We start from the raw sequence: 16975 nt of genomic DNA, 5'->3' as shown, positions 1-16975 counted from the left end.
TTTTGCCTTTACCCCCACTGTTTCCCCCAGAAAACCGGCTCTTTAGATTTAGAGCTAAATTGGAGCAAACCTCAATCGAGAGAAAACCCAGCTGATGTTTGCTTCAATTTAGCAGTGAATAGCGGGTTTTCCCAGGGGGAAGTGGCTGGGCAAGTGGAAATGTGGGTTTAGCAGGGTGTGCACTAATGTTGATTGAATCACCAGATTAACATGTCCCAGCCTGAGGATGTAGCATCCTTGGATTCTGAGGACCCCAGTGCTGAACAGCCAATCAGAGGTTCCCCTGTTCTGCAGTAGGAGGTTACTGGAGAAGGCTGGGCTCCTCCAAGTGAAGTAGCACCTGGCAGCACAGCACCTGTTGGCTACCAGGTATACGGGAGGTATTCAATTCAGTTTGCATTTAAATGCAAACCAACCTGATTTGCACTTTCCAAAACAATATGCGAACCAAAACACAGGAATACTTAAAAATTCACACTGCTCTGAATTTTGCAGTGCAGATCTCCAGCCAAGTTGTGTGTGTGTGTGTGTTAGACTAAGGTGCGCATTAAAAAATGCATGTGTTGGTGAAAATAACAGGCAATGGTGCATTATATTATGGGAAATGGTTTTTCAAAAAAAATGTATATTAGACAAAATTGCATACAAGAATGTGTATATTAGGTGAAATTTGCACTAAAATGCTGGTGATTTTCATGAGGACTTTAAAAATGGAAATCGCTAATTAATGTGGAAATATGATGAAATGAATTTAAGATTATAGAAATGAGAAACTGAGAAACCAAAATTGATAGATTTGCCCATCCGCTCACCCATTTGACCTTACATAGATCTCCTTCATATAAAGGGGATCCTGATAGGCCCAAGATTGTTCCCAGCATGGAGGAGCAGTACTTTGGGGTGACTGGGAGGCCTTCTCGCTCTTGGCTTTCCAGTGGGGGGTGTAGCACTTGCTCATGGCCTGTACCAGTATCTCATGTGCCTTGAACAGCCAAGGGGCTTTATGTGTCCTCCTTAGGTACTATTTCCACTGAGGCATTTAGTATTTTGCTTCACTAGATAGGTAACAAAATGGGGGAAAGATGGCGTATTTTTTGTGATGGTGCTCTGTTTATGTAATTCTCTCTCCAGACTGGATCCACCTGACACCTTCCTTGTTAAGCTTGATATACATAGCTTTAGGTTTTATCTGTTGCCAAATATGGGTTTTGTTTTAGTTAAAGATAGCACTACGCAGCATAACACAATGATTGTGAAAGTGTACAATGTAAATGGATGCTTTTATTATTATACTGTATGTGCTGATAAGCTGTTCAGTTGGGGGGGAAGAAGACTATATATTATGGGGGGGGGAATTCTTTACGCTTTCACACCTTGTCCTGCTATCCTTCACATTATTTCCAATTTGATGAAGGTGAAGCTCTCGGGACACATTTTTTTCTCAAAGATCCACTGTGTTGTGTGAGTCACTGTTTTCAAAGAGGGATTTGGAGGAAAAGCAGTTGTGAAATGAAAGTGGGCAGGCTGTTTGCCAAAAATGTATGTGCCTCTCAGATTTCTTAATAAAAGGCATTTTAATTCTTTGGAAAAGTCTGACATAGACTTGAGTCCGATACTTCCTTCATTTCCTGCCTCTAGACAGAAAAGCATGGATCTGAACAACTTTGAAGCCTCACCTACACATTACACACAAATGTATGTTCGTGTTCATTCCTTGGTTTGTTTCATTTAAAGAAAAACAACTTTGGAAGAAGGGAATTCAGAGTGGAGAAGCACCAAGGGTGCTCAAATCTTTTCCTCCTCCTGCTTTTCAGATCACCTCGCCAGTGGCTGTTCCTCCTGCAGCCTTCAAAATGTGGGTTCCATTTGGAAACCACATGAATGAAAGCCACTGGAATTGGAACAGCCAATGGCTGATGAGGAAAGGATAAGCCCCCTCTACTGCTTCTCCATGACAAAAGACTAAATGATCTGTCTAAGGTTTATTTAGAGACTTTCCTCTGAGCGCAGTTAACTTCTTACGAGACAGGTAGTCCTAGGATAGAGGGATCTCTTCAGTCATGGTGCCCAACCTTTGCAAAAGTCTCCCTAGGGGGTTGCACAAAGAAGCCAATGCCCCGTGGCATAGTCTGAAGGCACATGAGACCACCACTTTGCTAAAGCCAAGCAGGTCTGGATCTGGTCAGTTCCAGGATGATAAAAAGGTAAAGGGACCCCTGACCATTAGGTCCAGTCGTGACCGACTCTGGGGTTGCGCGCTCATCTCGCATTATTGGCCGAGGGAGCCGGCGTACACCTTCCAGGTCATGTGGCCAGCATGACAAAGCCGCTTCTGGCGAACCAGAGCAGCACATGGAAACGCCGTTTACCTTCCCGCTGTAGCGGTTCCTATTTATCTACTTGCATTTTGACGTGCTTTTGAACTGCTAGGTTGGCAGGAGCTGGGACCAAGCAACGGGAGCTCACCCCGTCACAGGGATTCGAACCGCCGACCTTCTGATCAGCAAGCCCTAGGCTCAGTGGTTTAACCACAGCGCCACCTGGGTCCAGGATGATAACTGTCTGTAAACAACTTGTAAGGTGCCTTAAGCTTTGTGGTAGAAGAAAGGTGGGCTACAAAATGGAAGAAAACAAACTATTTCAGTAAATGTGAAGATATTTTAATTCCTCTAGGCCAGGCACGTCCAACTCTCTAGAGACTGTGATCTACTCCCAATATAATAAAACTGGCAGTGATCTACCCATTGTCATTGCTAAGAGTTGTTGAGCTTTTTGGGGAAATAGTTGCCAAGAGATTATGAGCTTTTCTTGGGGGGGGAGAGCCCAAAGTTGCTAAGCTTTTTTGGGGGGAGGGATTGCATAAAAACGCTCACACAAAAGTACGCTGTTCTTCCTCCTTCCAAAACTATGCCACCAAGGCAGGGAATACAAGCTTTCACAGTGGCGGTGGCAATGGGACATAGTGCTGGGGGTGCGGCGCGGCACGATCGATTAGGGGCACACAGGCGATCACTTTTTTTAATCCCATGATTGACCTGTAGCACCCAGCGATCTACCTGTCGATCGTGATCAACCAGTTGAACATGTCTGCTCTAGGTCTTTAAAATTATTATTTAAATCTGCGGTGTTGATTTTCATATACTATACTTGTTATTTCAAAGTACATTTTATTGATTTTATTGTCTGTATTCTTCTTTCATTAGTAGCTGCTCTGGGATTTTTGATATGGAAGGGCAGGGTGGAAACTTGATTTAAAGCAAAAGAAAAGCAGTATTAGTTTTAGTTAGCCCTGAGGAGATGACACAGCAGGATTCCATCTGTGATATCCTGAATCAGGACACCACAACTTCTCTTTTTGCTCTTCTGTTCATGTCAGCACTCCATTTCCTGGGCTGGAGATAGACTACGTTTTTAAGAGGGTTGGGAGAGGCCTTCCATTTCACTGGTGCATATGCAAATTTAGCTCACATTTTAAAACTAACAGAGCAGTAACATTTGTGCTCAAATTAAACAAAGAGATAGATCCCCTCCATGCACACACCTTTAGTGATGGTTCTTTTTGTGGGTTGCCATATTTCAAACAGTGAAAATCCGGAGAGAAAACTTGTTGAGCTTCTTTGGGCAAAATCGCAAAAAATATATATGCCATTTTTGAGCTATTTTTATGAAGAAATGGCCCCAGGGAAGTTTGCCTGACACCTTCATTATACACCTTTAGGCGCCAGACAAAAACGTTCCTTTTTAACCAGGCCTTTGGTTGATTTAATTGACATCCTATGCCCTTTTAAAATGTGGCCGGGGGGGGGGGTATTGGGTTATTGTTTTTATTTTGATTATATATCTTGTGGCTTTTATATTTTGTTTTTGTTCTGTGAACCGGCCTGAGACCTCCGGGTATAGGGAGGCATATAAATTCAATAAATAATAAACAACAATAATAATAAAACAGCACTGTCAACATGGGCTGCTATACGTCTGTATTTTCCCGGACATTTTTCGGGCACTGCTAGAGACAGCTGGATTCTTTATATGTCCGGGAAATTCCGGACTTATGGCAACCCTATTTTTGCCATTGTTTTTAAAGATACTGTTTTTAAAGATGAGGTGAGACCTTTATCACACACAGGGCACTGGAATACCAAAGCAATCTGCGTGCACTGTAGTGACAGCAAGGACACTGCGGGGTGACCATGTCAGTGACTCTGTGTCAGCAGAGAAATTTCCCAGAGCATCAGATTCCATCAGTCTCCGAAGACAGACCAACTCAAAGGTTCCCTGCTCTTGCAGAGGGGAGTAGCTATATCCAGCCCAAACCTCACCAATGAATGGTTAATCCGTGAGAACGAACTCACAATGAATTCACCTATCAATGGAATATTACCAGTCCGCTCTGAGGTGAAAAAGGTATGCCCAACTACATATGTTGAACTGCTGATGTACTGAGACAGCTTCATGGCTATCATGGAGGTTGTGAAGTCCCACCAAAGCCCCATCCACTAGTGCAGATGGGAAACACTGCGAGGAATTCAATGCTGGAATCTTCTGATTGTTGCGTCAGTGCAAGCACATCAAATCTGATGTGCAAGATAACACACTCACATGTGTGATGTGCTGATGAATATGTACACGATGTTGTGTAAAAAGGGGGAGTAAGCATATGATAGTATGTATGGTGTTAGATCCTGGGATGCAGGTGGCGCTGTGGGTTAAACCACTGAGCCTAGGGCTTGCTGGCCACATGACCCGGAAGCTGTACGCTGGCTCCCTCGGCCAATAATGCAAGATGAGCGTCGCAACCCCAGAGTCGGTCACGACTGAACCTAATGGTCAAGGGCCCCTTTACCTTTTTATGGTGTTAGATGTGTGGGTAAGTATATTAGGTGAATGGGGGCAAGTGTGGAAATCTAGGTCACCTCCAGTATGTTTGTGCTAAAGCCTCAGTGACAACTGCAGAGGCCTCCTCAGGGCCCTCACCAAAGATTAAACTCTGTAAAGCGAGGTTTGAGAAAGTTGAAACCCTTGACTCTGAGTTAAGTGAGGGGCTCTTAATGAACAGCATGTATTGGACCACACTAGATATACTACTCTCAGAGAGGATCCCTTCCAAACAACAAACCTAGAAGGTGCTTATAGAAGGTCCAGTTGAGCTCCTGATAGCTGAGGTAAAGATTTCTTGGAGTGGAAAGAAGGAAGCTATGAATTTAGTTGCATGTCAAGGCCCCACATCCCCTCCTTTGAGGAATAAAAACATGTGGACACCAGTATTTTAGGTTAATGGGTGAAAAAGGCCACAACTTTTATTGGTTACAGAATGTGAGTGTATTGGCTTTAGGCATTGGATCCGAAACGACTATATCTGACTCCTGCCTGCCATGCAGGAAGTCTCACAAGGGTTAACTACCTGTAGGGGGAGCCCTGTTGATGTACATCACCTCAGAGCTCCCCCGGGGTCACTGGAAAGGTCGTGCCACGGTCCTAGCCACCACCCGGGCTTTGGACAGGAACCACGACCCCAGGATTCCTTTAACAGAATACCCTTAAAGGGGAGGGGCAGGTGATGGCCGCAACCTCCCCTTCCATAAACCAAGCTTTTCTAGTGCCTAACCACCAAACCTTACAAAGTTGTGCCAATTTGCCACGAGGTAGGCGAAAACCAAGTGGCTGGTGCCAGATTGCCAAATGGAAAAATTCCTACCACACCCCTCAAAGTCGACCAACCAAGGTCCATAGCACAAGAAAGAGCTTCTGGCCGTGCAGCCGCTGAAATGTGGCAAGCCATGCCCCCAGCCGGCTGAATTGGCCAGCTGTGGACATGACGCATGCCAGGACTCCCCTGTGATGCGGGGGCCCTGACAGGCCCCACGCTGAGGGCGGGAAACGCGAGGCCTGTGCGCAACCCCACCCATCCCTGAAGATGAGCAGCTTTGTAAACTCTGATCGAGATGAGCCAAATTTTTAAGGCAACAATGGGAGCAGGAGAGAAGGTCAAAGCTGCAGAGGCAAACCTGGCACAGTATTCCAGGTGTGGTCTGAACAAAGCAGAAGAAAGCAGTACTCTTACTTCCCTTGATCTCAACACTAGACTTCTGTTGATGCAGCCTAGAATAGCATTAGCTTTTTTTTTTTACTGCTGCATCACACTGTTGACTTATGCTAAGCTTGCGGTCTACTGAGACCCCTAGATCCTTTTCACAGGTGTCCCCCATCTTATATTTGTGCAGCTTGTAAAAAGTGCAGAACCTTACATTTGTCCCTATTGAAATTCTTCTTATATGGGACCAGTTCTCCAATCTGTTAAGGTCATCTTGAATCCCAATTTTGTCCTCCCAGTTTGATGTCATCTGCAAATTTGATGAGCATCCCTTCAATTCCTTCATCCAAGTCATTTATAAATACACTGAACAACATCAGGCCCAAGACAGATGACAAGGAACCATTAATGAGCACTTTTTGGATTCATTCAGTCAACCAGCTACAAATCCACCTAACAGTTACCTTGTCCAGTCCACATTTTACCAGCTTCTCTGCAAGAACATCACGGGGGATAATTAGGCATGGCATGTTTGTAGAAGAGTGGTTTCCCTTTTTTATGTTTATTAATAAAGGCTTGTACTTTTTTAAACCACAAGGAACTCAGAAGTAATTTGGGAAGAACTTGATGAACTGAAAAGCTGGCTATGCAACTTCCTGTTCAGGAGGCCACAGGATGAAATGTGACTCTTGAGTGACATTCACATTATAGATTTAAAACATAGTTGATTGGTTGGTTGGCACCCGTCTATCTCGGAATGCAATGGAAAAGTGTACCTTCAGGGGTGAAGTCAAACCAGTCATGGCTTCCCCCAAAGACTCTTGAGAGCTCTGGTTTGTTAAGGGTGCTGAGTGTTGTTAGAAGACCCCTGTTCCTCTTCTAGGGCTACAGTTCTCACAGTGGCTTAACAATCACTGCCCCTTTGCAGGGAACTCTGGGAACTGTAGTTCTGGAAGGCAAATAGAGATTTACCAACCACCCTTAGCACCTTTAACAAACAACAACTCTTTGGGGGAAGAAGCCATGACTGTTTAAAGTGGCATAAAAGTACTTTAAATGTGTGGTGTGAATGTGGCCTAGATTGCTTTCTATTCTTGCACTTCATGGAGAATTATGTAGTGTTTAGTCACTGTGGTTTTTTATCATCATAAATAAAATTATAATAAATAAACAAAATAAATGTTTACGGACTGCTATTGCTTATCTTAGGCTATATGTTCTATGTTTTGATATTTATATATTACTGGAAGTATAAGTTTATTAATAAAAATAGAAAATTAACTCACTTTGCTCAGGTGTAACCCAAACACAGGTGGGTTTCCACCTTATCCAGCCAGATATTGAATCTGCCCCAAACCACTTAAAAGGGAAGAGAAACCAAAGAAAATAGATGAAATGAAACCTGAGAGCAGGAGGAAGATTTATATTTCAAGTGAGCATCTCACTTTCTTCAGTGTAGACCATGTATGATGACACAGGAGTAAGAAGCAGAGGAGATCTCCAGCTGTATGGGACTTGCCGTCCCCTTCCCCAACAACCCACAAGGAAAACTGGAAATGTAGAAGGTATTTTGTTGTTGTTGTTGCTAAAATGTGGTCAGCAGGGGAGCGAGGGAGGTGCTATGTATTATGAAGCCACTCCTTACTTCCACCCACCCATGCCTTCTGAGATAGAAGTGTCTCAAGCTTAGCAAATGGATAGTTGAGGTTTGCTTTAAAACAGGACAAAAGTTAATTAGATAAACTTGGGGTGTGTTTTGGGGTGGGGGGAAGTGACAGCCCACCTTCTGAAGCATGGGTGGAGGGGCGAAGAAGAAATAGCCGTGGACTCAGATTCAAGCGTAGCAACAACAAAAAAGACTGTGGGAAGCAGAGCTCACCTGCTACAAATGGGAAGAGGAGCCTCCCAGCTTCTGTTGATATCCCTATCGGTACATTCCCAAAGTTAACTCTGTCCATCCCCCTGTCTAGAGGAATATGAAGACTTCGACAAAGAGAGCGACTATGACAGCATCTCTGTGCCTCGTGAAATGGAGGAGCCAAAGGCACTGCCTGAACCACCAGGTATGAGAAGAATGGACCCTTGGTTGCTTCAGTGTTGCTGCCCTCTGCTGGCTATTCTGCACAAGGGAAGACTGGGAGGGCAGCTATGCGTACATTACAGTTGCCACACTGTGGCCTTGTAACGGTGGCCTTGTTCATTATAGCTAACCAGTTTATAAGTCATGGTTAATAGGGTTGTCATATTTCAAAAAGTGAAAATCCGGACACAATTCTTCTTCTTTTTTACACTGCTGACATGAGTTGCCATACGTCCAGATTTTCCTAGATTTTTGCCCAGCCATTGCTTCTGGCTGCATATGTCTGGGAAATTCCAGACGTATGGCAACCCTACTGGTTAACATATTGCAGACAATCACTCAGAACATGGCTTGTTGCCCACAGCATAGCTTATATCACCGTTACAATTACCTCAGCTTCTCCACAGTTCCAGCAGGCTATCCTGAATGCCTTTGTGGCACCCTTACACTGACCATGCCTTAACATGGCGGCGGCGGCAGCAGCAGCAGCCTGCTTGCTATTGGATTCTCTTTTTTCCTGGAGTTGCCATTCTGAGCTGTTTCAAATCTCTCCCTCTCTCCCTCCCTCTTTCTCTCTCTCCACCCAGCCACAGCTCAATGCACCTTAACTCCAGCCCAATGGAAAGGCTGTTGGAGAAACTGCTTGGTTCTGCTCCTGGCTCTTGTTGGTCTCCTGATTGGCATCATTCTTCTCGTACAGCGTGAGTGTTCATGTGTGTCAAGACACACCGTGGAGCACCCCAGCTTCAAGAGATAAAAGCAATGAGGGACTGGGACTCAAAGGGGAGAAAAGATTTATTTGTACACATATATGGTGTACCGTGAAGGACCCAGGTGGCGCTGTGGGTTAAACCACAGAGTCTAGGGCTTGCTGATCAGAAGGTCGGCGGTTCGAATCCCTGCCACGGGGTGAGCTCCCATTGCTCGGTCCCAGCTCCTGCCCACCTAGCAGTTCGAAAGCACATCAAAGTGCAAGTAGATAAATAGGGGCCGCTCCGGCGGGAAGGTAAACGGCATTTCCGTGGGCTGCTCTGGTTCGCCAGAAGCAGCTTTGTCATGCTGGCCATATGACCCGGAAGCTGTCTGCGGACAAAACGCCGGCTGCCTTGGCCTATAGAGCGAGATGAGCGCCACAACCCCAGAGTCGGACACGAATGGACCTGATGGTCAGGGGCCCCTTTACCTTTACCTTTATGGTGTACTGTGGTGCTGGAAGGTCTGCGTACAAACAAATGAGCTTCATATCTCTGTGCTTTGGCGGGCATCTCCCAAGACTGTCATCTTCGCAAGCTTCAGATCTCAGTAATTACACTGGAAAGTGTGTGTGTGTGTGTAGGTCAATCCCTTTGGCTGAGCCTTGGTAAGTGCAAGGCCAGTCACGGTACCATTGGAGGGGCTCTGTGCCTCACAGAACCCAGCAGTCCCTCTCCCAAGTCAGAGAGTGTGACCAATGGAGGGAAATGGGGAAATCCTGATTGAATCCGCTGTATTCCGTCACAGGCTGTGCCTATAGGGCGAGCTGCATGGGCAGGGCTGGGCTCTTCGCATATATTCTAGCTCTCCACCTTGAATATTTAGCTTTCATTTGAAAATAAGCATCTAGTAATTTTACTACAGAAGTTATAAGGAAGGCCGTGCATGCAGTATGCTACTTAAATGTTCAGGAAGAAGTGAACTGGGAATATGCAAACTGGCCCGTGAGTGCAAAGGCACTGGGATAACTGACCCATCTCTCTCTCTCTCTAAAATATGAAATTACATTACATTTTATTGATATTTAATACAGTGGTACCTCAGGTCACAAACACCTCAGGTTACAAACACTTCAGGTTACAAACTCCGCTAACCCGGAAGTAGTACCTCGGGTTAAGAACTTTACCTCAGGATGAGAACAGAAATTGCACGGCGGTGGCAGCGTGGTGGCAGTGGGAGGCCCCATTAGCTAAAGTGGTACCTCAGGTTAAGAACAGTTTCAGGTTAAGAACGGACCTCTGGAACGAATTAAGTTCATAACCCGAAGTACCACTGTAGTGTTAAGTAACTTTACACATATTGGCTTTGCATTCCTGTTGTTCTGTAACGATCCCTCCCCTGTCTGCTTAGGTTCCCTCCCCATAAAATGTCTGACTGCAAACTTGCCTCTGGAGGGAGCAGCAACAATGGTGTGGGGCTCCATGCAGGGTGGCTCATGCGTTGATGCCCATCTCTTGCCCTCCTAGATGCCGCCATCTTCTCTGAGCTCAGGAAGCTGAATACCACCTGCCCACAGGAAAGCTGTGATGTCTCAATCGTCCCTCTAACAGCTGACAAATTAAAGATTGCTTTTCTGAAGGAACTTAAAGCTTTAGAAGAACATATTGACAAGAGGAGCAAAGCAACTGTTAGAAAAGTGGAGGAACAAATATCTAAATTGGATGAAAAAATGAGTGCAATGGAAAATATAAGAGGTACATGCGAGAGGAACAAGATGTAAGCAACTGATATAGAAAAGCAAAAAGCATCACCGAACAGAATTTATCCATGGAAACCTCTAGTCAAATCTATTTGACAAACTGGGGCTCCATGCAGGGATAGTAGAGGGGGGAACGTCCCAACCTCCATGTTTTAGACCACATTATAACAATTCCTAACCCTAAGATGTGTCTTGCCATCTTAGTGGTTCTAATCCCAGATAGTGATGTATAAGGAGGCATCCTATGTTTGTTGCAATCAGAACTGTTTCTGTTCTGCTACAGTTCAGCTTGCACTCCAGTTAATCAATCTTTCCTTTACTGCCACTATTATTATTGATAGCTTCCATATAAAACTTTTCCCTCTTTCAGAAATCTGCAGGAGGACTGACTCTCTATCCTGGCATGAGTTTCTAGGAAGCTGCTACTACTACTCAGAAGATGAAAAGCAATGGGAAGATGCCAGAAAATTCTGCATTACTATCAGCTCCCACCTGGTCATTATTAACAGCAGGTCTGAGCAGGTCTGAGCAGCACCTTTGGTCGTAAGGCACATTTGCTCTGTTCATTCATAAAACTGTCTTTTGCTTGCCCTGTAGTTATACTCTATCCAAACCAGATTTTCCTAAGAATTCAAGCAGCTTCCAGTTCCTAGCAGTTGCTTTCCTCCACCTAGGCAATATGTGGGTAGAGAAGAGGATAGGGAAACCTAAGTAAATATATCGCCACTCTGGTAATTCATTTTTAATTTTTAAAATCAGCTAACATATTGTCACACATATATCAGTTCTGAGTGGGCAGGTTTTACAGCTCTTGCACTTGTTCTACATGTTTACTGCATTTATACCCCACCTTCCCTCCAAGTAGCCTACGGCCACATAGATATTTCTCTCCCCTACCCACCCACAAATTGATAGTATCATCCTCTGAAGGGAGCAGAAATGGAGGCAAAAGGCCAGCCATTCAGGGTGCCTCCAGATGGTCCCTATTTTGTGGGAGAGATTCAAGGGCACACAAGAAATTTAGGTGTGCACCATTAAGGCTGATTAAAGTCCTGAATGCATTGTTATCACATCAACATATTGCAGCTAGGCAGACTATGGATTTCATGTGCTACAGCATTTGTGAAGGTGCTACATGTTTTTCTTCCTAGGATTTTGTGGTTACAAAAATAAAGCGTACCTCGGTCTGGATTGGCCTAAGTGATGCAGTGAACGAGGGAGCGTGGCAGTGGGTTGATGGATCAGCACCAACAGAAAGGTATGTGGGTGATGCCTAGCTCTTCTTTCTGGACCCCTTACAAGGAAAAGGCAGGGGGCAGAACGGTGTCAGGAATTCCCAGGAGCCACATAGCCATTCCTCTTTTACCCTGCAACCTCCTGCGCCCCTGAAAGCTTCTCAAGGGGGTCATGGGGTATGGGGCGGGGGGATAACAATGTGAAATGCAGCTCAGGGGACTGTTGTGGGAAGAGAGGGTTGTATAAAACTGGCCAGAGCAACATCCCAGATTGTTTATGAAATATACTTGTGTTTATGAAATATACTTGGAGTCGAGAGTGAATTTCATGCTCTTTAGTTGGTTGTAGTAGTAACAGAAGAAGAGAAGAATGTCTCTTTCCCCAAAACATCTGCTTATATACATTATTTACACAATAGGCCTTCCGTGATTGGCTACTTCAGGGCTGCACCTGTAGGCCAATCAGGTTGTGGATTCACTTCTGCCAGCAGCCTGATTGGCTGTTCCTGCAGACCAATCAGGTTGCTAATTCACTTCCACCTGGAGCTGGATTGGGTGGCTCCTGCGGACCAATCAGACTGCTGTATTCTGGATCCTATTGTTCTAGGATTCAGCTCAGTACATAACAGTTTATTACTCTGAGAAGCTTTTCTGGGAGGCGGAAGGACGGAGGGGACAGAAACTTTCTTTGTTACGCTCCTTCCATAGGATCCAATCCCTTGGCTTGATCTAGTGGAGCTGCTCAAGCAGCTGAATCAACTATTCTAGCTGCTTTCCTAGGTACAGGGCTCATCCAGACTTTTGTGCTGTGTTTCTAGGCACAGGTCCGGGCTTTAAAGCTCTGGGTGTAAACGTCCTGCTTGCTTGTTTGTTTGTTCTTTGTCCTGGTGCTTTCCCTGAGGAAACCCACGTTTTACCGCTGAATTGGAGCAAACAGCAAGCGGGTTTTCATCGGATTGCCATTTGCCCCAATTCAGAAGTAAAGCGTGGGTTGTCCCAGGGACCAACACCCCTCCCCCCTGCTTAGACACAGAGCTTTCAAGTGTGAAGCTGAAATACGGCACAAAAGGAAGTCTGAATGATATTATTTGCACCTAAATATCTCTATTAATGAAATCAGTAAGAATCAGTAGGCCTACATGGTTATCTTTCACTGCCACTTTGAGGCATTAGCCCTCCTCCTGTTTTTTCACTCTCCCATGTCATCCCTCCCTTTTTGACCAGCTTTGTATAGTATATTTGCTCTCCGGAGCACAATGAGGTCTGATTTGTGATCAGGTGGTCCCCAACTTTGGTTCCCTACCAACGTAGAAGGCATCCACAGAATTCAGCAAGCCTCTTCTACAGCAATTTCACAATTACAGTGGTACCTCTACTTACAAATAACTCTACTTACGAATGTTTCTACTTACGAACGGAGCTCCATCCGCCATCTTGGATGCAGTTTAGATAGGATTTTTTCTACTTACGAATTTTTAGATAGGGTTGCTTCGATTTAAGAATTTTTTTCTCCCAATGCATTCCTATGGGATTCGACTTAACAATTTTTTTCGACTTACAAATGTGCGTTCAGAACACATTAAATTCGTAAGTAGAGGTACCACTGTATGTACTAACTGCTTCTCTGTTACAGGTTCTGGAAGCAAGGAGAGCCCAACAATATTCATGGTGTGGAAGATTGTGCTGTCCTTTATAAGGAGGGTAATTGGAATGACATTGCCTGTAATTTAAAAGTCCACTTTGTCTGTGAGAAGCCAACAGGTTGAAATTGCTAAAGAAAAAACAACAACGAAGGAGATCTTCCTATATGGGATCCTTGACGCAAGCTTCAAGGAGTTCTCATCTCTTAAATATAGCTGGATATTCCCTAAATGACCAAAGCTTTGTGGATGTTTTTTGAGACCATCATTAGTGTGGCATGTGTTGTCTAGATGTCTTTGGGCAATAGTCACCTCCAGCCATTGTCCAAATACATGAAACTCTTGGCTAACCCATTGAATGAAAATGGTTGCAAGCCCTCAGTTAGGGTGTTCTCACATTTCCACACTAAAGCACAGTGAAGCTGGTGTGTTTCACAGCACTGGGTCTGCAGTTATGTCTTTCACAAACAAACAGTTCAGTCTGCTTCATATCATCCCCTACTTAGAAGATAGCTTTCACTGTTCTACCTACATATTGTTCTTTTCACGGTCCTACCTGCTACCTTGCTAGCATATGGGTAAAAGCACCAGGGAACTGCACTTACTAAATGTATAATAAAAGCACTTACTAAATGTATAATAGCAATTGTACTTCTTGTGGTCACATCCACACCATAGCACTCATTTACCACTCCCCAGAGAATTGTGGGAGCTGTAGTTTGTTAAACTTTCTGGAAACTCCTACTTACCGGTAATCTCTGCACCCTTAACAAACTACAGTTCCCAGGATTCTTTGGGGGAAGCTATAGTGTTAAAGTGGTACTGTGTGTAGAATTCCTTATAATTGTTTATAATCCTCAGGACCTTTTCAACAGTACAGTTTCTAAGTGAGTGCTTTCCCACTTTATTCCTGGGGCCTTGGGCTCTAACCTTATCTTCCAATTTGTACCCCACGAATCCCATCCAATTTGTGTTAATCTGCAAATTTGTGGAATACTTTCCACTCAAAATTCTTATTCCTAAAAACAGCAAAACCACCCACAAAGCCTCGCTGAAGCACACCCGTAATTGATCACTCAAGTACCGGTAAGCACCTACCTGGAGATAGTCCCAGGAGTTTGTTCTAACCCACATTAGGGGTGGCCAACTCCCAAGAGTGTGATCTACTCACAGTTAAAAACTGGCAGTGATCTACCCCCTTTTGGGGGGTTCAGGTCAAAGTTGTTGAGCTTTTTTTGGGAGGAGGAAAGCCCCATTTTTAAGGGAGCCAAGGTTGATTAGCTTCTTTGGGGAGAGCCAGTGATCTACCACAGACATTCAGTGATCTCCAGACATAATAATAATAATAATAATAATAATAATAATAATAATAATAATAATAATAATTTATTATTTATACCCCGCCCATCTGGCCGGGTTCCCCCAGCCACTCTGGGCGGCTTCCAACAAAACAGAAATTCTAAAATACAGAAATCCATCAAACATTAAAATACAGAAATCCATCAAACATTAAAAGCTTCCCTAAACAGGGCTGCCTTGAGATGCCTTCTAAAGGTCTGGTAGTTGTTGTTCTCTTTGACCTCTAGTGGGAGGGTATTCCACAGGGTGGGTGCCACTACCGAGAAGGCCCTCTGCCTGGTTCCCTGTAACTTGGCTTCTCGTAGTGAGGGAACCGCCAGAAGGCCCTCGGAGCTGGACCTCAGTGTCCGGGCAGAACGATGGGGGTGGAGACGCTCCTTCAGGTATACCGGACAGAGGCCGTTTAGGGCTTTAAAGGCCAACACCAACACTTTGAATTGTGCTCGGAAACGTACTGGGAGCCAATGTAGGTCTTTCAGGACCGGTGTTATGTGGTCATCCAAAGGACATGTAAATAAAAGTGGTCCTTTTAATCTTGTACATAGACATATATAAACTGGCAGCATTATAACCATGTCTGAAGCAGCTGTGATGCTAATCCGAGGTATCAACTCTTTCTTAGTCTTTGATGTCCTATATATCCTATATCTAGGAGTGCATCTCACTTCTTTTGAGCGTTATGTTCAGAGTTTGATGTCAAAATTAAAAATCACAATGGGAAAAATCTGAGTTTTTGGAGTCTTTTTTAGAACTGCTTACAGGGATCACCAAACTTTTTGGGCTGTTGTTTTGGTACACAACAACCTATACTAACAGATTCCTTCAAATCAATTTTCAGCTCTTCAACCTACTGATTCAATCTATTCATTCAAGTCAAGTTTCAGCTGGGGGAGGGAACCCTGTGAGTATCAGGAAATGTCTCAGTAGACACTGAGCGTGCAGGTACTGTGCTGGCAACTCCTAGTGTAGTACTATCTAAGAGTATACAAGCAGGGCTCCTGTATACAGAGCTTGTGACTGAGGGAGATTAAAGAAAAGTTAGCATCAAAGACATAAGCCCCTTGGGCCTTACTTTGTGCATAAAAAAAGTTTAGAACATTTAAAAATGCAGCCAGCCTGCATGCAAGGCAATGGAACACAAGGCATCAATATGCAATGGAGTGATTGACCTGATGGGAGGTCTGCCCCCCCCCCCCCGGTTAAAAGTAAAATGACTTTTGCTGCAAACTGAGAGGCACAGGGGATTGTTTCCCCTCCAAATCCAAACTAAATTCCAATAAGGACAAAAGTAATAGATGGCATTAACTGAGTTAATTATAGCCTAATACATGTTAAAATGACTACAGTTCCAAAACTACTTTTTGAAATCTAAGGTGTTAAGTTCCACATTTTGCAGCACATTTTCCCAGCTGAAAATGTTAAAAGCAGAGGCATCCGTTTTGGCTATTCTTCCCACTGCAATGTGGATCGCAATGGCTGTAAAGCTAGAAAAAAACAGACATGTATATATGTCTCGTTATTTTTTTTTTATTTGGGATCGCCATTTTACACGGGGGAGGGGCATACTATGTCTGCCACAAAGATTTAAAAAAGGAAAAAACCTCAGCACCACATGCCTTGAAATTCTAGTTTCAGCCCAATTCCCAATCTACAGCAGAAGTGTAACCACTGGACTCCATTATATGGTTGTTGCAAACTAGACTTTCGCATAACCCTCAGTTTGCAATAGTCACTTGGAGGGCTACTCTCTCCAAGCCACAGCCTGCAATTCCTGCAATATGGCAGTAATGTGCGGTGTCTTCTGCATTGGGATTTGCAATAGCGAGGCGGATGTTGGAAAACCCTTTTTTAAAAAAGTTCCACACACTAGCAAGAAAAAAGTTTAGAAGAGCAATAAAACCACCCTCTTTCGTGGTATATCATTCGTTCACGGGACAGCACGCTAGTGCCCAGCAACAGCTACGTTTTAAAAGTGTGGTTTTTCTCCATTTACTGTATTTTTCAGGTCAGCTGCCAAGGAATATTTTAAAATGGCGCCTCACGTGGAACCATGCAATGGCAACATCGGATGCGATGGTTCTCTCTAACTATTTCGTAGCTCTGCGACAGCGGCATGCATTTGTTACCGGAAGCCTTTTTTTAAAAAAAGGATTTACTTCCGCTTCCGGAATGGTGGAA

The 16975-nt window shown here is 44.3% G+C and overlaps 1 protein-coding gene across 1 annotated transcript; it reads left to right on the top strand.

Moving 5' to 3' along the window:
* The first annotated feature begins 7493 nt into the window (after positions 1-7493).
* Positions 7494-11840, top strand: LOC118076475 (asialoglycoprotein receptor 2-like). The gene is made up of 6 exons (XM_035099256.1): positions 7494-7596; positions 8002-8094; positions 8699-8812; positions 10331-10558; positions 10934-11085; positions 11715-11840. Exons 1-6 carry the CDS (start codon positions 7494-7496, stop codon positions 11838-11840), a joined length of 816 nt encoding a protein of 271 aa, XP_034955147.1.
* The last annotated feature ends 5135 nt before the right edge of the window (positions 11841-16975 follow it).

Source organism: Zootoca vivipara, chromosome 2 (genome assembly GCF_963506605.1).
Source record: "Zootoca vivipara chromosome 2, rZooViv1.1, whole genome shotgun sequence".
NCBI classification, from domain to species: domain Eukaryota; kingdom Metazoa; phylum Chordata; class Lepidosauria; order Squamata; family Lacertidae; genus Zootoca; species Zootoca vivipara.
The sequence above is the reverse complement of the archived record's forward strand: the minus strand, read 5'-3'. Positions and strand labels throughout refer to the sequence as shown.